General features: G+C 45.5%; 1 protein-coding gene across 1 annotated transcript in view; it reads left to right on the forward strand.

Moving 5' to 3' along the window:
* The window catches only part of ITFG1 (integrin alpha FG-GAP repeat containing 1), a 188,230-nt gene that overhangs the window by 35,431 nt on the left and 125,142 nt on the right, over positions 1-27,657 (forward strand). The window contains exons 7-10 of the mRNA XM_032960639.2: positions 3,702-3,760; positions 5,372-5,453; positions 19,195-19,289; positions 25,644-25,816. Of these exons, the coding sequence (XP_032816530.1) occupies positions 3,702-3,760; positions 5,372-5,453; positions 19,195-19,289; positions 25,644-25,816 (409 nt within the window). The remainder of the gene's footprint in view (positions 1-3,701; positions 3,761-5,371; positions 5,454-19,194; positions 19,290-25,643; positions 25,817-27,657) is intronic.

A 27,657-nucleotide genomic window follows, 5' to 3' on the forward strand; every position in this document is an offset into this window, starting at 1 on the left:
GTTTATTTTTGACATTCAGATCTATTCCATCTGATAAATATGCCGAGATGTTAGTTTGTGCTTTTTACTTCTCGCTTATACAACAGTAATGCTCAATTTCGTTGTCAGAGTGCCGACTCAGCACGCACAGTTCACTAGATATTACTCCAGTTCTTAAAACGCTGCTCTTGCTCCCTGTTAAATTCTACATTGATACTATTCACGAAGCCCTCTGTGACCATGGGCCTTTATATTTTGCAGGAACTGCTTAAGCCTTGCGCTCTCGAGTCGCACCTTGAAACAATTGTTTGCTGAAGCTTTGTTAGTGAATGCAAATTGTCTAAAATTAGGATGGGCAAGGGCCCCTAGTTGTCGTGCTGCCTTCCTCTGGAGCAGTATGTTAAGTCTCGACAGAACTGCTGGCACAATTGCGTATTTTCAATCAAACTTAGAACGTGCTGCCTTTGGTTGAGTTGCCTTGTTTTTGACCCGGATTGATTGGCTTCTGGCCCGTTGGGTGTATTTAATCATTTAGAGATGCTCTGCACGAAGTGATTGCAAAACGTTTTAATTTAAAAGCAAACCTGCACTGCCGTGCCGGCCTTTGTTCGTCTCTTCACCGCCCACTTAGCTCCCTTTCCACCCACCCCCCCCCAACCATAATACAATCCGTTTCAACTGTCGCACGGACCAACACCCGCGTCGATTCGTCGACATGCGCTTCACTAAGGACGGTGACCGCGCTCGCGTGGGGTCACGTCTCCGAGGGCTCGCAGGAAAACCGCCGGGGCACGTCTATGCCTGCGAGAGTTGCCTCTGTGCGCGTGTGTGTGTGTGTGTACGTACGATCGTGTGCCGAACTTCTTTCCCAACCGTACGTAGCCGACCGCGCTGATCGGAGGTGCCAGGAGTGTTTGCTCGTGACCGCGTGGCACCCAGATAATAACGATTTTATTCAGCCTCTTCCATATTAAAGTATTTAAACGTTGTATGTAAATTTAAACTTCACTCACGAATATAGATGAAGTCTAAGCAAAATAGAAAAACGGTAATAACAGTTTCAATGGCTACTCTCGAAATTCCAATAATATGAAGAACAATGCTAAAAGCGAATTATAATGATATTTTCAGAGTAATCCAATCAGACAACAGCATTTTTTAAAATCTTAAGGTACAGAGAAAGCCTGCTGTACAAATAGGTGAGTTTTTAAGACATGATTTCAAAAAGTGACGCGCACTCGGAATCCCTAATTGTACCGAGGAAGGGGATTCCACAATCGCAGAGTCTGGCTGCAGAAGGCTTCGTCTCTCATAGAACAACAACAACATCATCACAGTCTCGTATTTGGACCGATGAGTAGACCAGAATCAGCTGATTTGAGTTTTTCGCGGGCGCGCATGCTGGGCCTGTTTTTGAAGCACCGTGCCTGACCACGTGGTCTTACCCTGCTTGTTGTCAGGGATGTTTGTGAAGCACCGTGCCTGACCACGTGGTCTTGCCCTGCTTGTTGTCAGGGTTGTTTGTGAAGCACCGTGCCTGACCACGTGGTCTTGCCCTGCTTGTTGTCAGGGATGTTTGTGAAGCACCGTGCCTGACCACGTGGTCTTGCCCTGCTTGTTGTCAGGGTTGTTTGTGAAGCACCGTGCCTGACCACGTGGTCTTGCCCTGCTTGTTGTCAGGGATGTTTGTGAAGCACCGTGCCTGACCACGTGGTCTTGCCCTGCTTGTTGTCAGGGATGTTTGTGAAGCACCGTGCCTGACCACGTGGTCTTGCCCTGCTTGTTGTCAGGGTTGTTTGTGAAGCACCGTGCCTGACCACGTGGTCTTGCCCTGCTTGTTGTCAGGGATGTTTGTGAAGCACCGTGCCTGACCACGTGGTCTTGCCCTGCTTGTTGTCAGGGATGTTTGTGAAGCACCGTGCCTGACCACGTGGTCTTGCCCTGCTTGTTGTCAGGGATGTTTGTGAAGCACCGTGCCTGACCACGTGGTCTTGCCCTGTTTGTTGTCAGGGATGTTTGTGAAGCACCGTGCCTGACCACGTGGTCTTGCCCTGCTTGTTGTCAGGGATGTTTGTGAAGCACCGTGCCTGACCACGTGGTCTTGCCCTGCTTGTTGTCAGGGATGTTTGTGAAGCACCGTGCCTGACCACGTGGTCTTGCCCTGCTTGTTGTCAGGGATGTTTGTGAAGCACCGTGCCTGACCACGTGGTCTTGCCCTGCTTCTTGTCAGGGATGTTTGTGAAGCACCGTGCCTGACCACGTGGTCTTGCCCTGCTTCTTGTCAGGGATGTTTGTGAAGCACCGTGCCTGACCACGTGGTCTTGCCCTGCTTGTTGTCAGGGATGTTTGTGAAGCACCGTGCCTGACCACGTGGTCTTGCCCTGCTTCTTGTCAGGGATGTTTGTGAAGCACCGTGCCTGACCACGTGGTCTTGCCCTGCTTCTTGTCAGGGATGAGCACCGCAATTTTTGCCTTTCACCCATCGAGGGACGAATGTTTATTCATTTTATGCGTTTTGTGTAATTACTTAAATGTGCACTTGCAGCCTCACTGCCAGCAATTACAGCTGCTTAGCGACTGTGACTAAGGTCTGCAGCTCCAGTTACAAGATGCCTCAGTTTGAAGCATCAGTGTGCTTTAATTGGAGATGCAGCAAGATCATTAAATATTAACCGATGTGGTGGTGAAAGGTGTTGCAGCTCAAGTGTTGATCATTGGTGCTGGCTACAAAAGGCGCCTTTGCGAGTTAATTTTTTTGTTAAATTAAATTGTGTTATTGATTCGATTTTCTCCCGTAGAATAATATAGATTTCGTTCTATTCCAGGATTTCAGTTACACTGTGACCTGCATTGTGCAAAAGTAATGCATTCTGATGAAACATTTTGGCTAAGAATAATTTCCACAGTTCTGTTAAGCTCTTCCGTCCCTGGGTAATGGTTAAGGAAGAAAAATCTCGTGCACCCTTCTGGAAACCTTTCCACATTTGGCCATTGATTTGTAAATTACGAGCCTGCAAACAATCAACTGCACTGCTTTTAAGTTGTCTTCATCATGAAAAGTGCATAGAGACCATTTTTTGTTTATATTTTTGACAGTAACACGGATAGAAGCACCTCGCTTTGGGTCACACTTTTCAGTGCCTGTTTCTATCTTAATAAATAAAAACTTCCTTCATCCGCAAATACTTCCACTCGAAATATTGTAATCGTAAATAATGTTTTAACAACGTAGGCTTTTGCGGCCAATATCATCCATAATACAGTTTTTGTTGGGCTGAATCGCGTAAAAATATAAATGTGTCGGTAAACCCACCACCACCCGACACAGCCAATTAGTAAGATTTGTCACGTAAACAGAACGTGGCAACGCGTTACTAGTCCAGCCACACCGGTGTGTTGGAGAGCGAATGTTGTGGCTTTGCTCTCCAACACACCGGTGCGCTCTTATAGTCACGAATTGGTACGATTTGTTCGTGACAAACCTTTACTAGTTGGCCGTGTCGGGCGGTGGCGGGTTTAACTACACATTTATATATTTACGCGATCTAACCCAAAACGACCTGCATTATGAACCGTAAACAATGTTTAGAATTGTGAAAACATTTGAATGAATTGTCCTCGGTTGCCGTGTGTGGCCATCTTGTTTGCAAACAGCATTTGCACGACTCCACACGTTTTAGGTGAGGTGGCTAATTGTGTCAATGTGTTTCTGTTCGTTACAGATTTATTTCTCACCAACCAAGATGGCCATCAAGTCAAGTATGACATGTGGTACAACGTGGTAAGAGCCTCTGCATTGAACACAAACGACACGAAATGTTAGCCAAGCACTCCCGTGCAATTTAAGTGCTAAGCATTCTTGTCTCGGCACTCCATCTCAACAGGCTGGAATGTTATAATTATAGTTTTTTTCTTCTTCTTCCTCTCACACTTGCCCCCAAAAGGGCCCCGTGACGCAAAGCAGAACGCGCACAAAGTTGACCCCGTTCCTTTAGTTTAGTCCACAGTTATTTGGGTGAACGACGCGTTTGGAGGGAGTTTCCCGAGTGAGATGGTGCGAGGAAAGTAGCAAGAAATGAGAACTCTGCACCGTAATGGTGGTTGAGTACAGATCGGAATAAGCGGGCAGTCTCGGCTCGAGTCCCCAGCATGGGTGGAGGTGTCTAGGCGTGAAGTTTATTAAGACAATGACCAGGGGAGCGGTGTTATATATTCATGTTATATTTGTTTTTTCAGAGGCACAATACTAAATGTATGAAATTTATTTGATCCGCCCCTTCATTATCCCGATGAAATCTGTTGTCACCTGCCGTGATAACACCAGCGAGCAAATTGATGTGATTCTTCGTGGAGTTTTACGCTATCCCCATTCTTAACCATGTGATCGTTGCTTGGCGCGACATCGCACGGCGCCGCACATTTCCTTCCTTGTGACGTCACAAAGTGAGGCTGTCATCACGGGCAGAGGTGAGAGGCCATTTTAGCACGCGCCCAGTTTGCCAACAGTCCAAGAGTGGTGTGCGTTGCTCCCTAAGAGCGCTCATCTCTTATACGAGGCACTGATCACAAAAGCACTGGGTGGGGGGGGGGGTGGGCAGGGGAGTGGTCGACCGCAATCTTTGAAGTGCTTGGTATATGAACGTATTGGCGGTACACCGGTGAGCGGTATTAAAAAAAATAGCAACACGTTTTTTTTTTTTCTGTGATTCGCAACCCCGGTCAGAATATCTTCTGAACGGGGTTGCAGGGTGCATGAAAATCAGTTCTCGTAATGTCGAAGCAGTTGGAAGAGGACTGTTGTGAGTGGCTTAACACGAAGCTAAACAGTCTTGTTGCCGTATAGCAGCACCCAGCCCTTTTGACGATTGGCTGGCTCCTTGTTCCAAAGGCGGATTTGACTCGTGCTCTAAACTTGATGGGACGGGTTCCTTGATTCAACGGACCCAAATCAACGGTCAATATTGACCTTTTGTTAGCAAGTCTTATTAGACTGAATAAAACTTCGAATCGCGTCAAACATGGCGACGGAGTCAATTAAAGACTGATTAACAGATTTTCTTATTCGAATTTCGATTTTATACTGTTTGTGTTATGCTGCAACCGGTGTACCGCCAATAAGTCCATATACTCGCCATGAATTGAAGGGAGGAGGCTCCTCATTGACGCTCTTGCCCTTTCCTTTAAAGCTTAAATAGACTCTCAGGAAGTTAATCTTGCCTGCTTCATTCGCCCGACGGAATTACTGCAGGTGTGCATTTTGGCGAACTTTTGAATGCACGTGCTCGGGCAGCGCTCCCAATCTGCCCTTGCACGTTAATGTTTGGTTCAGCACACACACACGCACCCATGCACTCCGTGGTAATGGATTCCCTGCTCTGGCTTGTGTTTGCAGAATGGAAATTTCACGTACGGCCAGAGTCTGCCTCCTCCAGCGGACTTAAAAGTCATCGGGCAGTCGGCGTTTGCTGATTTTGGTACGTTTCTGAAAATGCACATCGGCTAATCAAATAATTTATTTACCGGGCACTGCATATCACCCGTACAGAATCACAGGCGCGGTTAAATAGTGGCTCGGTTTCAAGCCTTCTTGAAACAGCGGCAACGCATCACCGCGGCACTTAGCTTCATTGTCGGCAATGGAATTGGTGGCGTGCCTTTTGGCAAAAATCAGACAAAAAGTAACATTTAGCGATGTGTGCATTGGGTCTAGAATGTATCTACTGTGTGCGCACGCGTGTGTATGTTTTGTCCGGAGCGGTGGCGTTGTAGTTAGCGGCGCTGAGCCACGAACCCAGGTACCCGAGCTCGATTCCCACTCACAGCCAACACCAGTGAGGATTATTTGAACTCCGTCCTGGGCCTCCCTTATCTCGACTCGGCCTCAAATGAGTACCTGGTGCAGTGTGTAAACATCGCCACTGGGGAGACAAAGGCAGCCGGGCGTGGTGCTGGCCACCCGCCCCCTAGCGTGCCACGCCAGCCTTCATAGGTGCCCTCTTAACAGCGCTTGCCCCAACAGTCTATTCGGGCTATACGGAGAATCTTTATGTGTCGTTTACTATCTCCTCTCTTTTACTAAACCGCTTAGCAAAACCAGCCAATCCCCATGGGAGCATTAAAGACCAATTTATCTTCTCAGCGTTCCCATGGGAACGCAGATTTTGGTTGAATGGTTCATTTGGCCGGCGGACTGCGTTACTGACGGCCGTGTTCCAGGGAGCCACATTCCGGTGCTTCAGGTGCAAGGATCATAGCTGCAGCCAGATGACCCAGCGACCGCTGCCGCCCATGTACGTACCAAAAAAAAAACGCCGACTTTTTCATTCGTTGTTCATTGGGGGCCTTTCATTTGAGAGGAACTCGAAACGATTTCTATGCCTGTGGACCACCTCACACAGAATGCCTGTGATCTTGTCAGATTCCTATATCCAAGTATGAATGAGCCTGGTTAGCGCGTGGATGGAGAGCCGCCGTGTGTAAAACAGGTGCTGCAGACCGCTGCGGGCATGAGTTTGCCAGCAGAGGGCCGTGCGGCAAAATCAATGTTCGTACTGTGCTATGCTCCAACATCTATGCTCCCCGTCACCAAATATGCATCGGTTAGCGTGGTGAAGTATGCTCAAATAACCCCCGCCCCCCAACCCGCACGACATGGGTCGCGTCGTCACCCAGCATTGGATTGAAAGTATTTTCACGTGTGTGAGAAAACAACGGCCTTGGTGAAGATGTGGAGGCTGTTCCGTACGTGTGTATATGTATGTATGCCGCACGTACGTGTGTATGTGTGTATGCCACACATACGTGTGTATGCCGCACGTGCATGTGTGTGTGTGTCGCACGTACGTGTGTGTGTGCGCCGCACGAATGTGTTGTGTATGTCGCACGTGTGTGTGTGTGTATCTATATGTCGCTCATCCGTGCGTGCGTGTGTGTCGCACATGTGTGTATGTATGCTGCACGTACGTGTGTATGTATGTCGCACGTACATGTGTATATGCGTGTATGTTGCACGTACGTGTGTATGTTGTATGTGTATATCGCAGAAGGGCATGCATTGGCACCTTTTCCTTGACCACACATTTTAATCTATTTTATTTACAACCCTGTCATTTTGGAAGTCGTGTTGGGTTTACATAACGTTGCATAATTAAATGTGATTAAGGTCCTACGGCCAGTCTCTGTCTGTGCATTGGAGGAAATTTCTTGGCGAAACCACACATTTGGGGGGAAATAGATAAATAGATAAATCAATAACCTGTCAATGAAACGCTTGCATTGTATACATTATGTTTTGTTTAATGCACGCTGTCTGTCTTGCTCCGTGTGGAGGGAAGGCTGCCATGATTTATGTGGCACGTGGTGTAAATAACAAATTGTTGTTTAGAAAGACTGCCTCATTTTGGTGACTGTTTGATTGATCACCTTGCTTTTTCAAATTTACAGTGCCAATATGTCATTGGCACCCAGGTACCGTGTGCGTGTTGGATGCACGTGTGTGTGTGTTTGTGTGTTGTTCGGAGCGGTAGCGTAGCTGTTAGCATGCTGCAATCCGAACCCAGCGACCCGAGTTCGATTCCCACGCATGGCCAAGATCAGTGACTATTATTTGAACCAGTCCTCGGCCTCCCCTAGGTTGATTCAGCCTCAAATAAGTTCCCGGTGAATTGCATAAACATCGCCATTAGGAAGACAAAGGCTGCCGGGCATGGTGCTGGCCAAGCATCCCCTTGTGCACCGTGCCGGCCTTTATAGGTGCTCACTAACAGCACTTGCCGCAAAAGTCTGTTAAGGCTGCACGCGACATCGTTGTCTTTTATGCATAATTATTAGTGGGATTTGCAAGTCAATGCAAATCACCGTTAAATCCCATATGCAGACAAACCTGACGATTCATTATTCCGCGCCTCTGCCGCACAGTGTAACAGTGGGGGCCCGGTGTGTCTCTGAAGCCAAGGGTCCTTTGTGCAGCGTGAGTGAATTGCAAAGGGGGGCGGTTGTGAAATGCCTGCACGTGCATTTTATCTCCGGCGTTGCACAGCGCTGCAGAGTAATTTACGCACATTCATCTCATTGCCAGTGGTCCCACAACTCCCGTGATTATGACCCCATCACTACATATTGGGCATCGGCTGATGTGCATATCAATTGCCACACATCTGTGTCTGCTGATTGGCAAACTTTGAACGTTCGATCGTTTCGGCGTCCAGAGGGGTCCCGCGTTGATTAAACCCAGCCACAACTGAGGCGCAATAAAACATAAGAAATAGTTGCGATTTGTACAAATATCGTTGTGCAGTACCGGGTCGATCTGCCGAACGCTTCGATAACATTCAGAGAATGCTCAGATAACTATGACATTGATGGATGGGCGTCACATATCAGGAACGCATGACATCCGGCGTCGTATACCCGAGTGTGCGTGTAGCACACGTCACAAATCCAGAATGTCAAGCGTGTCGTATTCGATAGGCAAGCCCTCTCAATTTAATTATGCATTTTAGTTGCACATAACTACAAATAATAATGCTGAATATGAACAGGAAGAGAACATCGTTGCTTTACTCCACGCTTGAAAAGAAAAAATACTACCACGCAAATTCGTAAACCATTCACAATTTTCGTTGGATGTGCGTGATTGCATTTATTGTAAGGTATGTAGATGTTTGACGAGACACTTTGATTATTCTGGTTCGCTGTTCAAAACGAACGCTTTCGGACATGCTCCGTAGCAACACCGAATGTGCCCTTGCGTGCGTTGCCATGTTGTGAGCAAACGCTTAATGAGAGCACAGCAATTGCTGCCAGCGACAACCCCCCCTCTCCCTAGCGTCCTGTTATATGTTACCATTGTCCCTCCTGCCACACGGATACATTAGCCTCAAAGCCCTTCAATACGGAACCCTTTGTTGCTTCGAGTTTTCTGAACAGCCTCAAGCCCACCGCTCAGATTCACCTCTCTTCCCACAGATCCTCACAGGCACGTGGGGGGTGGGGGGGGAGACGATTTTGAGATTTAATGGCGTCTTTTTGTTTTTAAGTTCCCCATTGTGTTTATTGCCAGATCCACATTATAAAAGGTTCCCGCGGATTTTAACGTTGTCGCGTCTAACTCGTTTGCCAAACAAATCTCCCCCCCCCCCCCCCCCCCGGCGCTGTTGCAAAGTGTGAAATGTTTTTGTGTTCACTCGGGACAAGCTTGTGGTCAAAACCTTTGCAAAAGTTGGCGCTCTTTATTTAATGCCGCCACGCCATTCACGATGCCTGCAACAACGGCTTAGAGACCTGTGCGCGGTTTTGCTGTTCCCGCCGCCAAATGGCAAATCGTCGTTCATTTATGAACACATAAAATTCGAGCCCGAACTCTTTTGTTTCCCCAAACCTTCAGTCGACACATCTCGTGACCCCCCCCCCCAGAGCGTGTGTAAAACCTTTGCCCTTTGCTGCATCTTCAGGTTTGTTCCCGTCATTACGGTGAAAAGTTTTCACGTGTGCCGTTCATTATGACGCCGCGCCAACAAGATTTGTTCGCATGCCACGCAACACGGCTAAGGGGGTCAGTGCCTTGCGATGCCAGGCGCAGTCGTGGCAACCGCGGTGGTTGCCACGGTGGCGACATTTTAACTGCCTCGCCAAGGTATGGAGGAGGGCGTGGGTTTGATCTTGACCCTGACGCCCGTATATTTGGAGTTTGCATGTCTCTCTCCCCGTGGTCACGTGGATATTTCTCCGGTTCTTCCGGTTTTTGCCTCCACATTTAGAAGCATGCGTTTCGGAGTATATGGCTGCTCAGAAATTTCCACGTGATAAGCCACTTCGTTGAGCTATCATTTGTGGCCAGGTCGCTTCTGAAAATGAGCTATATCACTCAGTGGGCCTTATCTGGTAGTTTATTGCTTCGTTTTAATTTAAAACCATGATTCCGCAAGTCAGAAATCGCAGCGGAACCTATAGTTGCTTGTCCGTTGCAGTAACTTGGAGAGAAAAAAGTATCCCCCTGTTAAGGTGAGAACTTGACTCTGTACTCGCAACATTCCAGCAGGATGGGTACCTCTCCTCCCGATGCCACTGCAAAGCGGAGTAGCTGAACAAATATATATTTAAAAGCGTCAAAGCACTCTTGCAGCGTGTGGAGTGTAGTGAATCGCACTTTGGTATTGAGAGAAAGTTCCATCCTCTGCTTGTGTTTTTTTCTCTAAAGAGTCTCCAAGTGGGTAGAGCGAATGTTGAACAACTGCTTTGCCAAGAGCCGAATCGCTTAACCGTGACTGCTCCGAGTTGACGCATCATCGTTTGACTGTCAAGGCATTGGATAAAACGCAGCATGTGGTAATGAATTACATTGTTTAGTCAGTTATTGTCTTTCAGTTTGAGATAATGCACAGCATACACAAATTCATCAGCGTTTATTTTCGTGGGAGAAGTTGGGCAGAGCCTTTTGAGTACAGTGTAAGATTGAATTCTCTTCATGGCCAGACTCTGGTATTTTATTCTTTTGCATAAGAATGAGTTCATTATACTGTGGGTATAAAAAGAAATACATTTCAGATAATGACAGTGCTTTGTGTGATTGTGTGTGTGGATGCGCAATGATGGGCAGCACGCTGCACGACGAGCCCAGCAAACATGCTTATCATTCCTGGCAATGGTAAATGTCCGTGCCAAGTGGTACCATAACTTGATCTGGTCCTTCCCCTGTCCGACTCGACTTAAATGAGTACCTGGCGCGATCATAAACATCTGCACTTGGGGAGACAAAGCTGGCTGCGTATGACGTTGGCTTCACATCCTACTCTTGGCTTAATACGTATCGCAAACAGCACTTGCCCCCAGTAGTCCATAAGGCTATATGGAGGATCTTTGTCTTTGTGGATAATAGTAATTGGCTCATTGTTTACTTAATTGCAGTCCAAATCCAACTTAAGTCTATTCCCATCCATGACGAACATTGGTGTCTTGTGGAATCTAAACTTGACCAGAGCCTTCCGTAGGTTGACTTCGCCTTAAATTAATATGGTGCCTAAACATTAACACTGGGAAGACAAAGGTGGTCAGACATTCTACCAATTGCACCACTCCTTCGCGTGCAATTGAAGACCTTAATATGTGCTCGCTAGCAGCACTTCCCCCGAAAGCCTGAATCGCTATATGGGGGGGAGATCTTTTGTCTTTGTAGTATACACCAAATCAAAACTAAACCAGTGATTTACCCCTGAGTAAAGAAAATTGTCGACCAAACATTGTCCTCCCAAAATTACATTTTGCCACCAATCTCCAAAAGTGTCACTGCGCAGTCAGTGATTTGTGAAAACAATCGGACTCTAAAGCGGGTAATGGCATTCTGGATTTGTTATCCACTCTCTAATGCCACCATTACAGGCGCACGTGGGGCGACATCACCGCTATTCCTAAAATAAACACGCATTGAGATAAACAACAGACCCCAACGACCAGAGTCGTGATGGAGTCTCAGTGCTCGCGACTGGATGCCTCGCCACTTCGCCCAAGTTTGCGATGCTGCTGGGACATACTCGCCGGAGCAATACGCTGCCTATCCTGGTGTGGCCTTGGGCTGTCCTGGTTTGCATCTTTGCTCACCCAGTCTTGTTTTTCGCCAAAATCATGGCATGTAATTGTACCCATTTGTTTGTGTTGCCGTCTTGCCTGCGGAAACGCACCTGGCTTGTTCTTTCAGTTGCCACATGCGGGTGAAAGTGTGATGCGCGTGCACAGAGAGAGATGGACAGGGAGTGAGAAGGAGGGGAGCGAGAAGGAGGGAAGAGAGGGAGAGTACCGGTATTTGTTTGTGCCTGCTCAGAGTTTGAATTATCCCCGGAACCCTGCAGTTTTGTTAATGGGTGTTTTTTTTACTTCTACAATAAATTACTTCAAATGGTGAAAGTTGACCACAAATCAACGTTGGTTGGGTTGAGGTGCCAAAGAGAATTTCATCATGTGGAGCTCTTATTAAGCGGTGGAATGTGAACATCTAATGATCAGAATTTTGTAATCGAGCAGCATCGCACTCGTAACAATAATGAGGCCTGACTTAATTTATTACAACATAGATCCTTGGTGCTACCACCTCCAAAAAAAATCCACGCATTAACAGCCCACCACTGTGTGGTTACTTGCATTTGAGCTGTGGATGATTATTTTTCTCTCTTCCTGCCACGTTCTTTCTCAAAGACGTCGGCGATCGTGGCGTTCCATTTAGCTCTATCCTTGATATTTCTCAGCAACTTTGCATTTAACAATCCCAGTTGCATTCATTTGTTCAAATTGCTTATTTACTTAATTTGCTATCTTCCTCGGCTTCTTGTTGTACCTGTAATTTTTATCAGCCAAAAACATTAATATATTCAGTCTCTTGTTTTGCCGTCACATGTCCAAGAAATCTAACTTGTCTTTTTAAAATTATTAAACACAAATTTTGGTTGATTTTTAGCCGTTTGGAAAGGCAAAAAAATGCATTGCTTTTGAATAACAGTGAAAATGCCTTATCATTTGTGAAATTATCTTTCGGAATCATATTAATACTACATGACCTTTTTAATGCACATGTTAAATATATATGTACCTTGAAACTAACACGAATAAAATCTCAGAGACTTCAGTGACAGTGTTTCAAATTGCCCGTTTAAATATTGTTTTTCATTTTCAAGGCAGTGATTATGAAAAGTGATGGCAATGAAGTACTGTCAGCAACTAAAAGTTTCCAGTCGTATAGCAGCATGACTGCTTAGTATCATTTCCTTTGCGCGTTTTGTCCGGAGTTAATTATCGCATTTAAGTATGAGTGAATTCACATTTCTGAAACCGTGCCTGGGAATTACCGTCAATTTTTTTTCTTTCAAAGCTCGGGTGGAGCCATGGCACAGCAGTTAGCGCACCGCTTCATGAAGCTGCCGACTTGGCTTGGATTCCCAGCCACGGCAAATGTTATTCGTTTCGTGACACCTTAACTGCTCCTGCACCCCCATCCTTCCCTTTCTCTGCACCATCCCTCATGGACCAGTGTGGTGAAGTACAGTCAAACAGCTGCAATGACTGACCCGGCATTGATAAAGGCCTTCATCCAGCCGTAGATTGACAAAGAGCTGTAAAAAAAAAATACGAGATAAAATCTTCATTCTCAAAGCTACAGTTAATTCATAGCTCCTGTTGAAGTGAAAAGACGGCAGGCTACAATTGGTACCCTTTCCTTGCCTAATGAATCGGATGCCAACATCTTCTGGGTGTACTTTCTACCCGCAAGGTTTTATTTCACGGTTCATTATCAGGAGCCGTGTTGTTTCAACCCAAGAGGAGAGCTAATCGAGCAATGCAAGCGCTTGCAAGTGCCAATTGGCAGAACATCGCACATTCTGAGAGCGTGTGCCTTCCATGCTCTTGCTCACGGTGATACAAAAGCATCACCTCATTTGGCAAATAGGAGCCAGGTAACTTTCCTTCCTCCGATGGCCTCCTACTTGGTTGCTATTTGGTCCTATGAACGTGTGATGTTGTGCGCTCTTGATCAGGAGCTCGTTGGAGAAGTTGGCAGCCCCTATTCTGTGTCAGCATGGAGATGCCGCCCACGCCAGATATGCCCTATTCAAACGACGCGCGCGTTTTCGGTGTTTCGCGTGTGCGTTGCTGCACACGTGTTTTTATTCTCCGGCTTTTGTTGACCTTTTTTCGTTCTCTCTTTCATCCACCCGTAAAATAAAGCAGAAAATCTGTAACCTGGCCCCGCCGCCGTCGGGGGGGGGGGGGGTGCGGGGTGTTGAGGGGGGGGGGGGGGCGAGCGATCGCAATCCACGCGGCCCCCCGCGGCTTGCGGCGATCTGAGGGATCGCGTCGGTCTATCCAAAAAAAAACAGAAACAATAGAACGTCCCCGACAATTTGAGCGCGTGTGGTTTTAGTCGTGGGCGTCCTGCGTCACTCTGAATGTTTTACTGCGCTCGTTAGTCACATTCGTTAAGTCACGTTTTAATTGAGAGTTCAAATTGTGCTTTTTTACATGTGTATGTACCTACATCTGCAACAATACAACCAATTACCAACAGTTGCTGTGGCTATTTGCCAATACTAGATATATGGCTGGTTATGGTGATGACCACCTCCATCACCACCACCATCGCCACAATCATCATCTACGTAATCTTGCTTTCACCTTGTCTGTCGATGTATTTGTTCTCCGTGATAAATTACTTGCAGAAAGATGTAATGCAAACACAAAATTGATGGTTGGGAAACACACCCTGAGGCTTCGTATGCCCCTAAAATGGCGTTACACCTTGGTCTGGATGACGACTTTTGATTTTGAAATAACATGGCTCTTTTGTTTTTTGCTAAAGCAATCTTCATTTGTGCATTAGTTCGGTAATCCATTCATTTGCCAATGCACAGACTTCTCTGTCCATTCAAATATCCATCCATTAATTTGTGCACATTGCTCATAAAAGGGTAAATTTAGAGGGGGGGGGATACAGCCAGTAGTACCTGATACTAAAATTAACCTAGCTTACCCTGCATTTGCTCTCCAACGTAACATAATACAATGTAATTTACATTCTTTGTGACATGAAATGTATAGTTTCTAATAAATAAATAAAAAGCCCAACACGGAATAATTTATCATTGACATGCATGGTTCTACCTCACTTAATAGGATTAATAATAGTGCAGCTTTGTGTTTTTTCTTGGCTCCCCTCCCCCCCCTCATATTTATGTGACGTTAAATGTTATTGCTCACATATCGGGTAAAATTCCATAGTTGGTTGTTGCCGTTTGTGAATGCTCATTAAATTGAAAATAACGGCCACAGTATTTGTAAAGATTTTGTGTTGCGCTACAGGATGAACCATAAAAGTAAATGAACAGCAATACTTAAGATGATGCATTTTAAAAAGGCAGGCCAATCTAACGATCTATATGTGGTTATTGCCATATTACCAAGAGGCAATTAAATCCTAAGGGTATTTAATTAATGACTGTAAATCAATTAATTTGCATAGATAAAGTCAATACTGCTGTACAACATAGAAAGGTGTGTTTGCGTGTGTTTCAATCAGTTCTCTACGCTCATACTCCAAATGAAAACCATGAAATGCATTGTTGGCTGTCGTGTAAAATTCATTCATGATGAAAATTGAAACGGAAGTCGGAGGGTTTTTTTTTTTACATCTGTTGTGGAAAAACTCAATGTTCACAGTTTCTTCTCAACCTGATGTTGGGTAAAGAATGGATGTAAGGTTTTTGCGATGCCATTGCTGTGCGGATTCTACCTTATTTTCCTTATTTAGGCCCTTTTGTTGCACAAGGCTGTGAAGTCACCCCATTGCATTCTTTTGTGCATCTAGCTTAGCCTGTTTTAAATGTTGTGGAAATTATTCTTCTGCACACCGATGTGCTGAACTCGTAACTAATTGGCATGTTCTGTTTACGTGACAAACCTTACTAATTGGCTGTCGGGTGGTGGCAGGTTTAACGACACATTTATATTTACGCGATCTAGTCCAAACAAAACTATTACGGATGCGTAGCCTGTGCTCAGACTGGCGCTGCACTCCAATGCACGTGTTCCCCTCTTGGTCCCCTTGTATGCTGCAGCGTTCCCACAACCATTACGAAGCATTTCCAAGCCGTGCTGGGCTGTTCTCTGTGAAGGCCAGCACGGCTCGTTTCATATCCCAGTGCTTCATGGTTGCACGGCCCCGTTGTTCTGGACCCTCCGCTCCACCTCATCCCCTCCATCTCCTCTGCTTATTCCTCCTCACCCGGGGGGTGGGGGGGGGGGGAAGCGATCGTAATCTCTCATTCTATTGTGTTTTTTAACAAGGTGAAACACGTGCTAATGCTACCCAATGCTACCAGATTTTTTCTTATTTCTTAAATGTTTATTATGTAAAACCTGACCCTGAATTTGACCCAAGTGACGAACACCATTTGTGGATCTGCGTTTCTTCTGCATCGACTCCGCAACCCCACGGCTGCTTCTCAGGTTTACCTGGCTCAAGGCGTGCGGCTCCCTATGGAAAGCAAAGCCACACGGCCCATATAACGGGATGGAGGTGTGGGGGAGGTCACCACTTCTCCTGATCAATGCTCATGTGTGGCGTGGCAAGGCCGCAATGAAAATCTGAGCCAGGCCCACTTGCCAAGTTTATTCATGGCATCGGCCTGATTTTCACTGGCCGTGGGAACGTGGCATTAGTAAGAGTCTTGGATCGAGGGCCATGGCCCTCGAAACGAAGCCTGAGGTTTGAGGCCGGTAGGCACAAGGCCAAGGTCAAGGCTGAGAAGCCGCAAGGCGAATTTGAGGCCAAGGCCCACGGGCTCTTTGGGCAAAGGCCAATGTCAAGATGGGATCCTCTGGTGCCAACGCCAGTGTCAAGCCTGGTGCCTCCAAGACAAGCCTCAAGCCTCATATTTACGTCTCGCCCCTACTGACCAAATGTCCTCGAATGACCACGAGCCGGCCCCGCGGTCAACGACTGGTCTCAAGGGACTCGAGTCAGGAAATTCCAAAAACATATGTTTTGGAGTGAGATGGCTCGTGCCATGTGGAATGATATTGCATCTGCATTTCACTCGGCATTTTTACCATCGTCACGATCAAGTTTCACGTCCGAGATAAAATTGTGCAAGCATCCAAAGGTCTCCGCGACAAACAAGGTTTTACGTGTTTAAACTTGCAGGAAGAGCAGTGCCGGTTGGAACACCAAAAATGTATTCGAAGCTTCCAAGTGGCTTTTGTGCATCATTAGACTCCAAGACGAAGCGTGTGTATATATATAAAAAAACCCACAGATTTGCCGTTTTTTTGCATTGCGGAATGGCGCAATATAAATGGAATCTATACTCGGAGCCTGTTGTAGCACATCCTTAGATGTAAGCACAATGCATTTATACAAAGTCTAAGTATAACTACACGTCGCAGTTGTCTCGTTTATTTCAAAGCAATTAGCACGTCCCCCTGCCTTACAGTTGAATCGCCAGAAAGGCACATTTTTATTTTTCGTCTTCCAGCCCCCCCCCTCCACCACACACACAGTGACCTTTTTAATTTCACTCTCGTTTGTTTCTCATTAAAGTTGTGACGCACATAGCAGCGGCAATCCAGAAGGGAAGCCCCTCGCACTGCACTGTCGATGCTTTTATACAAGCGCGGCAGCATTTTTTGTAAAAAAAAAATTTGTACCCCATTCCCACCGGACTTCGCTGTAACAGTAATTGATGGAGCTATTGTCCCTCCCTCCTCACTGGGGTCCCACCCCTCATTCCTCTTACCTCAACTCGCTCACCTCCTGGCTATAATAAGCCTTCTGCTGCTTCGACGGGGCCATAGCAGGTTCCAGAGTTCACTCCCATGGGTTTAATTAGACTGGAGTTTTGCTTTGGGAATTTGTCTGCCGTGGCTCTCATGGAAAATTACCCTTAATTGCATTTAGATTGTGGTCCAGGGCAGTTGTAATTGTGCTAATTTGTGGGACATAATGACCCCTCCCCACCACCCCCAACTCCGAATTTCCCCGCCTTTCTCCATAACATTAAATCCCTACTAGGGGTGCGGCGATGCATGGATTGATCAATTAATATCTTTTGACACATGCACGATCCAATTCACGCGTAGCAATCGGTGTTTCTCTATTTGTCTACGCTGCACGTAATAAGTTCATGTGACTCCTGCGGCCACTTGTAGCCGCTACATTCACCACGGTGTTGACAAATGTTTCTTAAATGAAATTGAGACAGAATCGCAATGCTTAATTGAAGCGACTAGAAAGTGAATCGTGACACCTCTATTCCCCGCACCGCTGAAATATACCCTTCTGCCCTGCTTGTGCTCCAAGGGAGAGTAGACAGAATGTACAAGTAGTTGGTTGATGCCTGCCTAGAACATTAACTTAAACATCAATATTCCCCATTGTTTTTAGATACTGCGTTTCAACTGACACATCCGAGCCAAGCCAGCGTGAAGCTGCAACGCTACGGGTGGTTTTCAACTGGCTGTTGACCATGCTGAGCCAACCCCAAACCGTTATGTGCTGGCTTCACAAGACATCTGAATTTGGCTCCGGGCCAAGCTGGCCCAGGGAAGGGTCTAATGATGTGTGACACCAGCCGCTACACTGTGAAGAACGTTAACAACGTTACATCACCGTGTCATCTGCATGCATTTCGACCCGCTCAAGATGGGCTGGCCCGTCGGCAGACCTGGCAGTGGCTCAGTCGTACAATGGAAAACGGCTGATATATTGCTGAGACATGTTCTATTTGTGAGAGCCTATGAAAACCAGAATGCCTATCGAACCGCCGGTGACGATGTTGACAATCTCAATTTTTGATGTGCATGACCGAGATTCAGCATCTCGTCACCGGAGGTCACGTCGCGCTGTGCACGTCGCCGCGGCGGCTGCAGCCAACGCACGCAAACACGCTCGCTCGCTCGCTCCTTCGCTCGCTCTGCCGCCTTCACTCTCAGCTTCTACGTCGGGGGCCGCCAGTCAACAAATCCCATCTCGCGTCCCCTTTCCTTAACCGCGAATTGTGCCGGAGGCGTGACCCACAAACACTCCAGTTTAATTTCTGCCCCGCCCTCCCCCACCCCCATCCTACCCTCCTAATTTATGACAGGTGGCCGAATCTTAATGGCATGTCCTTGTTTCCATAAAATGCTAAAAAAACCTATGTATGTATGTTGAACTTCTTTGGCAACGTACGTAGCCAACCGCGCTATGAACGACTATCTGACTAAGATGGACAGAATAATGCATTGAGTCAATGATTATACATTTGTATGCTCACAATGCCACGCATAGATTCACATGCTTGAGAATTTTAGGTATTTTGATATGTATCTATCTATGTGCATTGTTTGTAATGGGTTTTTATTTGCTCTTACAGCCGCTATAGGAGATCCGATGCAAACGAATGTTTGAACGATTTCTTAAATCGAATCGCAACCGTCAATCCCGACAATTCATCAATTTGCTGGCCATTCAACCCATTACTCCCCAACTGAATGCATAGCCACAATTTTCCAAATCTCCTTTGCATGAGGGGAAAATGAATCTCATTGGCCGCTCACCTCACCTCGGTTAAACTGAGGACGTGGGTACGTACTGACGACGACGGTGGAGCAGCAGATGAAGTCGGTGGGCGCGGGATACGTGCGCGGTATTCAGAGGGGGTTGACTTGTTAATGCGAGGTCCCTGCTGTTTGCAGATGGAGATGGAGGTCAGGACCACCTGCTCCCAGGCTGCACGGACAGCGAATGCCACACGAGCGTCATTTACCTCAACAAGCCCGGCTCGCAAGTGGTATCCTCGCGCACTGCCTCGCCTGCTCCCTTGCTCACATTCTCGCTCACATTCTCGCTCACACACTCGTTCACGTGCTCGCTCCCTCGTTCACACGCTCACTCGCAGACTTGCTCACAAACTTACTCGCCCACGCCTTTAATCGCTCACTTTCTCACACACGCACGCACTCATTCAAACGCTCACTCGCGCACTTACTCGCTCACGCACTTACACCCTTGCTCGCTCGCACTTACTCATTCACACGTGCGTGCATTTTCTTGCTCACACACACACTGCATGTGCACTTGCCCACTTACACACCTGCTCGCTCACACCCACACACTAACGCATGCATTGGCTTTTTCTCGCACGCTGACTCACTGTCGTGCTGGCTCGATCACCCACTGACTTGGTTAGACTTCTGCAGCATTATCTATTGTGTCATACGTTCTCCATCTCTATACCGTATGTTTTTTATGTTTTGAAAGAGATGTGTGTGAATGCGTAATATATGATATGAATATATGTACACATTTACACGTGTGAGTGTTTGTGTGCTCTCCTGCAAGATTGGAGGTCAAAGGGTTTTTATAATGAGATCGCGGAAACATTCTTACGAAGGTCCTTATATACTATTTAAAGCCGTATCATAATTTTCTAATCATGCATACCTCTATAATAACACAAAGCACTAATAAAATCTACATGTAGAAGAAAACGGCGGCTGTGAGGCACAGTGCGCTATGAAGCCTGACTATCTGAGTTCGAATCCCGGTCGACATCAGTAACGAATGATATCTTAACTGATCTTGGCCCCCTCCCTTCACCAACTTGCACTGACCCAGTGTGGTGAATTATCGTTGAGAAAACAACAACAAAATCCCCCCATGACTGACGAGGCATGGCAAGGCCTTCCAGCAGTGGCTTGGCAAAGCTCTGAATTATCACCGATTTTGTATTTTATCAGAAAAAAATAGTGAAGGAGATGAACCTCACCTTCCTGATAAACACGGACAGTGCAGCGTAAACGATTTACCAGGATCACATTTGTGTACCACGTGTCTATCTTGAACGTTGCCGATAAAGTTCTCAACAGAAACAACAATGAACTGCATTACAGCAATTCGTGCACATCTGAGCACACTGCCAATAATTAATTATCAAAACCTGATCATTACCCCCTGGTAGCGTCCAGTGTTAAAACTGGGTGAAGTACATGTGTTGATTAATTGCTGTGGAGGCTTTAGAGCGGTTGAGTCTGGTCCTGTAATGTGATCATAATAAGAGCTGGACCCATTTTAGACGCTGCATAATCGAGTGTTGGATGGGGTGAATTGTTTTTTTTTTAAGGCAGCACTTGCTATAGTCTGAAGTATTTAATGGCGCAGCAGGTGTGAGCCAGTTCTAAGGCTTAAGTACAAGTCACAGCAGTGAGTAAAATAATCTGTTTGTAGAGGAGCTGTCTAATTTTTCCGATGGGAGAGTCGCAACAGCCATGTGAGCAGTGAAGCTGATCCAAACCACAGATCCCATTAAAGCGTTCCAGCTGGGCTAAGGGAAACGTATTAACTACCATCTTAGCAGACGAAAGGTCAAACCCCGTCACTTTGCTCCGACACGAGCTTGGTTCTCCCTCCCTCCCTCCATTTATTTTTCTCTTCATTTTCTGCACGATGGATCGGCCACTGTTCATTGACAAAGGTGAAGTTGTTCTACGTTCAAGTTGCCTGACAAGTCTCTCGTGGCACCATTGGCATGTTTTTGGCGTGTTGACTTAATGGCCTCACGGGCAGACACTTCACTTCAAACCTCTCCCGGGTGGCATTAGACGTCCTCTGTCGTGTCAGCTCTCGCACTGTTGATGCGGTGTTTCTGTAATAGCATTACTGTGATGATCAGCATGTATACAAACCAAGACATTACGGCTGGCCATTAAGACGTTATTAATGTAAAATGAAAACAACAGGGTGCCCGCATCTGATCATTGTAGCACGCCAGCTGTAATGGACTGAGAAGTCAATTCTGTTCCCCATTGTGCCCCTGTGCTCTTGGTTAGATAAGTAGCATTCAAAGCATATTGCCGTGTCGCTGGGCAGGCACATTTGCGACGGCTTATCGCGTGCTGCGCGTGTCGAGAAATTGTTTTAAATCCGGCGGCATTGCACGCTGACGAATTCCGTGGCGTTGCAATCACTTGGAGGGGCAGATATTATCTGCGAATGCCATTACGATCATCGCAGGATGGTCACCTGCGGTGCACAGTGTTGCGCCGGTTACCGGCTGGCGATAGTTGTCGGCAGCGGCACGCGTCAGCAGTTTCCTGGCCTTATCTTCGTGAAAAAATGGAGATTGGGCAGCAATTACGCGCATGGGTCATCAGTCACTGTCATTCATTAATTTATTCATATCCCTTATAAGGCGGGTGAGAGTGCAATAACGTGCAAAAAATGTTCTACGCGGGAGATCTTGTAGAATGTGGAGGAACATATACATCCATAATACAGGTGTTTTTTTTGTTTGGGGTTAGATCACGGAAATATAAACGTGTTGTTAAACCCGCAACCACCCAACACAGCAATGAGTGATGTTTGTCACGTAAACAGAACGTGCCAATTCGTTACTAGTACAGCACACCGGTGTGTTGGAGAGCCAAGCCACAACATTTGCAATCTGAGTACGACGTTTCGCCAGCAATTACAATTAGCTTCATCAGGCGGACAGCCAGATTTGTGGAGAAATCCTGTTTCGTTCCTGTCGGGTGGTGGCGGGTTTAACGACACAAATATATTAATAACACGCTCTAACCCAAAAAAACCCTGTATTATGGATGATATTGGTCGTGAAAGTCTATGTGTTAAACTGAAAATATACATGTTAAGAATATTACAGTACAACTGAAACACGCGCATGTTTTGATGGGTGGGACACCTTAGTTGCATCACGCGCAGCAAGTACAATAGCGAGAATGTTAAAAAGAAAGTTGCACTTGCGTATGCAATGAATAATACCTTGCACGTTGTACTGAACAAAAGAACTTGGAAAAAAAAACCTCGTAAAATATTCCACGCGTCTATATTATTCTATTATCAAGCGAGGAATACGTTTAAAATTTATTGGAGTTAAGTGCATTTAGCAGATCCTATTACATTCCTATATCAGCTATTCAGCATCCGAAATGAAATGTTCGCGTGACAGTGCAGATGAAAAATTACATGCAATTTTCCAAACCTAAATAAATGCAGCACATTGACTTCATGCAAGGTTAACCTATTTATCAGAGCGCTTCGTGGTAACATTACATATTTCTAACACCTCAATAATGCGTGTGGATGCTGCAGGCAGTTGTTAGGCTTAATGAAGCATGGTGCACAGTGTGCAGGTACGAGCACTGATGCAGGTGCGAGTACTGATTAACAGAGTGATAGGCGTTTACCTTTCCTTCAGAGGAGCGCAACTCATTCGGCTCCTTGATATGCTGGTAAGCAAACCTCACACGAGACACTTTTAGCTGATCTGCGTAAGAGCAGAAATTTACTATGACGGCTCTGGCAGTACTTTCAAAGGTGTCTCAATTATATCCGTATGATATTGTTCCTGAGTCAAGGTACGTGAACGCCCTCAGAAGTTGGGATGAAAACGGATTGTTGTCGGTTCCCTATCCAGAGTCTGCACTTGAGCAAACTCATCGTCGCGTGGACACTATTGAGGCCTCGGAGAAAGGATATCTTGCCCAAAGGGTTTAGTGCTCCCAGATGTTTCAACCATAGACGAGGGGGATTCGGGACACAGATTGTGTACGCGGTAGAAATGGAACTGTAATCATCGTGGCGGCGAGTTAACGTTTTCAAATGGCGGGTCCCGGCAGCACTTGACAGGAACTAGTACAGGGTCAGTTACGCTCGGCGAAGGGAACGTTTTCTGCATAGGTGAAGGTACTTTTTGAGTTTGCCCAAGATGAGTTTTGAAATACGGTTCGTTTGTGCTTATTATATCCATTCATTGCCCAATGTTGTTACCCCTGAGGTAAATATGACTTGAAAATTATATATTTTTTATCAATTAAATCTCAATTCTATTATTGGCATCCAGGCAAAGAGTTTTTTTTAGCTTCCTCTAACATGTATGCCAAACAGATTTTTTTACGAACGAAATAAGCAAAAATAATTTGTTATTATCTGAACAATGCTGGTAACTAAATTGAGCTGTGTCCTTATTTCATTTAACGGAACAATCACAATGAACAAATCGAGATTATGCAGGGCAATGAGGGATGGGGGAGCTGGCCGGCATAAAACTAAAGCCCGGATCATACAAAAACCCTATGCAAATGAGGCCATAAACACGTCTTGTTTACTTATGTAGAATGGTGATGATGATGTAGAATGTGCCTTCTGTTTTTATTGCCCCTTAAAGTCATCGGTTTATCTTGCTGACATTTGTGGTCACATGGCCACAGAGTCCACTGACCCATGACAAGTGAGAAGCGTACATTAATTTAACTGTCGTGCGTACGAATATATGCTCTTTTTTATTTCTGCAAGCGTGCTTAATCTGCAACCTGGATAATCTGTGGAGATGGATCGCCAAAACTTAGCCGTGCAGCAAAACGGTGGCCACCTCTGAAGCAAAAATGTAAAATAGGGGCACAAATCGCTGGCGTCAATCATCGAGCAATTTACATCGCACCTCCCTTTCACATTTTGACATTTTTCTCAGGACTCAGTCCAGCAGCCACAGCAACAGCAGGCGTGTGACGGCATCAGGCAGCCGAGAGGTTTATCATCAAACCCCGCAGGAAGGGAAGCAAGGTTAATAATAAAAATGATGTTAGTCTTAAGTGAAAGAGGCAAAAAACGTGTGTATATAAAACACGAACACTTTGGCTTCACTCGCCGAATTTACAGTGCGCCACATTTTTGCCGATATGGAAACCGCACAGAATGGAAGCCTCGCGACACTGCACTCATTCTCCATTATTGACATTTGCTCGGAAAAGCTCACCCAAAATGTCTGCTGAGAAGCAGTTGAATGAAATTTTCATTTAAAGGTAAAATCTTTCCAACCCCCCCCAAGATTATAAGGTAGTGCCATAGCCAAATGTAATTTGTCCAATTAGTTAAGCTAGCCAGCGTGCCAGTGTTTGTATTTACTTTCTGTTTTGCCAACACCAGGTGTGTCAATAGAGTTAATGAGGACTCCCGCTTTAAAAGAAAAAAGGTGTAATTTTATTCACTTCAACCCCAGCATCTGCTTGTTGGTAAACTGTAAAAAAAAATCAGACTGGCCAGTAGGGTAATCTGAATGGATTTAGTGAATATTAAGTCCAATGCTTTCATGAACAAATAAGTAAAAGTGTCGTATGCCCCAGGCTGTCATGTTGGCCTTTTAGGGTTCAGGTTTGGAAGGAGGAAAAAATCGCATTCCCATCTCAAACAATTCAGCACGATCTCCCTCTTAGCCCTCTTTCCAAGAAAACCTTTGATCACATCAAAGGCCCTATTTTACCAAACAAGAACCGCCGTCTCTTAAGCCTGCAGCAGACACTGCTGGCCCATTTAAAAATGTGAATTTCAAGTTTAGTGGAGGATTACAAGTAACAATGTTGTGATGGAAATAAACATGATAACTTATTCTCGTTCAATCATACTTAAGAGCAATATTTGTTGATCAAAACTGACATTATTGCTTATTCCGTGTGGGTTAGGTAGACTGTCCAAAGGTACAATTGGAATTTTGCAAGGCAGTCTTGTCTACTGAGCTGCATTGGCTTCTGGTTGCCGAACGAATACATTGTAAGGTAGCACTCGTTACACACAAAGTGCTTTCCACAAATAAACCCAAATACCTTGCTGATCTCGTCAGGGAGCGTAACCTATTAGGCGAACTCCGTTCATCCTCACAGAGGCTTTTGGCTGGCCATCGAACACAGACGGCCACTGCATCGCGCTCTTTTAGATACGCCTCTGTGGCTTTCTGGAACGCTCTACCTTCCAATATTAGGAAGCCACTGGCGCTATGCACTTTTAAATAATATAGTTTGAAGCCTCATTTCTCTATGAGTGATTTTTGTGTTTAGTTGGTTGTCCTCCCCTCGCACCTATGATGAGCACAGTTGGCTACGTACAGTGTGAAAGAAGTTCAATATACATACATACAAGTCGGTGAAGAACCTAACATCCAAAATTGCATTTTTGCTCATTTAAGCAAGGAGATTAATGAAGTTAACTTTAACTTGTAGGTCGAGGTATTGTGTGAAGATGGTGTGAGCGGTTGAGTGCCACCCGTTGCTGTCCCTCTTGCCTCTGATGCCATGCCCCCCCTCCCCCTCCTTTCTTCTGCTCACTGCGACTCCCCGCCTCTTTCTCCCCGCAGTGGACCAACGTGTCGGGCAGTTTCCGCAACCGAGACGTGGACTGGCGCTTCAAAGGGGTGAAGGCCAACGAGAGCCCAACAGGATTCGGCCTGCCCATCACGCTGCACATGGGAGACTACAACATGGACGGTTTCCCCGACGTCCTGGTCATACTCGTCAACTCCTCTGATAGGTAACGTGTTCAAGTCAGCTTCTTGTTTTGTTTGTTTGTGTTTGCATTTGAAGGCCATTGTCACCAATTTAAAGGTGCATACGTCTTCCCACGTATACAGTCACTGGGTGTTGATTAATAATACAGTAATTCCACTTGTATAGCGCTTTTCGTCAAGGATGTCAAAGCGCTGTACAGGACACAGCAGCAGCAGATACTGAGCATAAAAATAATTATATTATAAATACATCTTAAGAATCCATTTACTAAATTAACCAAATGTTTAACAAGCGGAAGCGTATAAACTGAGAAGTCGAAGGAATAACTTTACTCACACAGATCAAAAGTGTTCTGGTTTTTTTTACGCTTTCAAACTCAGGCTAAGAAGCGCTAACGTGTTAAGTTCTGTTCGTCTGTCTGTTACAGGGGTACGATAAATCGTGTAAAGTTCCATAGTTCATAGTTGCATTTATTTGGTATAGCCCTGTGAGCCATTCGGCTCTTGAATCTGGTGCAACTGCAACAAACAAAAAACATGAACAAGAAAACATCTTAAAGTGACTATGTGACTGTGCAAACAGAAAATCCAGGAAAAAAACATCAAAATATTCCTGAAATAGCACCGTACACCAACGCTGTGTGCAAAAATCCCAGTGGGATGCAAGTCAAACAACAACAACCACAAAACAACTAATATTAACACCATCAGTCTAACTCCGTACTACAAAAAAACAAAAACATGGCCAAACCAAAAAACTTTTCGAAATCACCAAAATAAAGCCATAAATGCAATGTAACAGTGATCACAGGGACTGTGACCGAATTTTTTACAATAAACTACATAAATAACATGTAACATGAAACCCTAGAGCCATAGCTGGCTGCATGAGTCACTCCACAAAAGGGATCCGATTTGAACAGAACTTGAATATTAAGTTGTGTTGCTATTAGGAACTTGCCCTATTGAAAACTGGCCACATAGATGAAAGGGGGGTTGCCAATTATGTCCCCAGCTGAGCCCAGTTGTCTCATCGTGGCCTACGGCCATACTGCTTGCTGTGCACCTGCCACAAGTGCTCCCATTATCATCGCATATTAAATACTTTGGAGAAAGAACGCACGTTCATAATGGTTACAGAATTCATGCGTGTGCCTACTTATTTCGATTTAAAGCTTTCGTGACTGCAGGGATTCATCTTCTTGGTTCTTTCGGTAAAGTCATGTAGATAGGTAAAAAAAAAAATAACAACAAAAAACTACTTTTCGATCTTTGAACCTATCTGCGTGACCCAAAGAATGTGAATTTCTGCAGTCACGGAAGTCAAGATGTATGCCTTCTTTTTCTTCCTTGTTATTCTCGTAAGTTGAGTGACATTTTGTTTTCCAAAACTCAATGGTTTCTCTGAAGTGAACATTAGTGGCCTCGTGTGCTGTGATGTGCACATTGGTTTTACAGGTGGGCACTGATTGTCACGATCCCATTGTGTGGCATCTATCATATTTAGCTGAATTCATTCAAAACTGTCCTAAATGTGTTTGTTCCACCAAATATGAAGGGCATATAAATGCTCGTCCTGTTCAACAATGTGATACATTTTATGGAAGGAGGTGTCAATTTCTATATGTTTTACCAGATTTCGATTTAAAGCTTTCGTGACTGCAAGGATTCATCTTCTTTGGTTCTTTCGGTAAAGTCACGTAGAATGAGAATAAAATAATAAATTGATAAAATAAAATAACACAATGATATTCTCACGATGAAGGCTGCTTGTGTTGTGGCCGAAACGTCGTGAGAATATTATTGTGTTATTTTATTTTATCAATTTATTATTTTATTCTCATTCTACGTGACTTTACCGAAA

This window comes from Petromyzon marinus, chromosome 25 (assembly GCF_048934315.1).
Source record: "Petromyzon marinus isolate PM22_M1 ecotype Great Lakes invasive population chromosome 25, UKy_Petmar_22M1.pri1.0, whole genome shotgun sequence".
Taxonomy (NCBI): domain Eukaryota; kingdom Metazoa; phylum Chordata; class Hyperoartia; order Petromyzontiformes; family Petromyzontidae; genus Petromyzon; species Petromyzon marinus.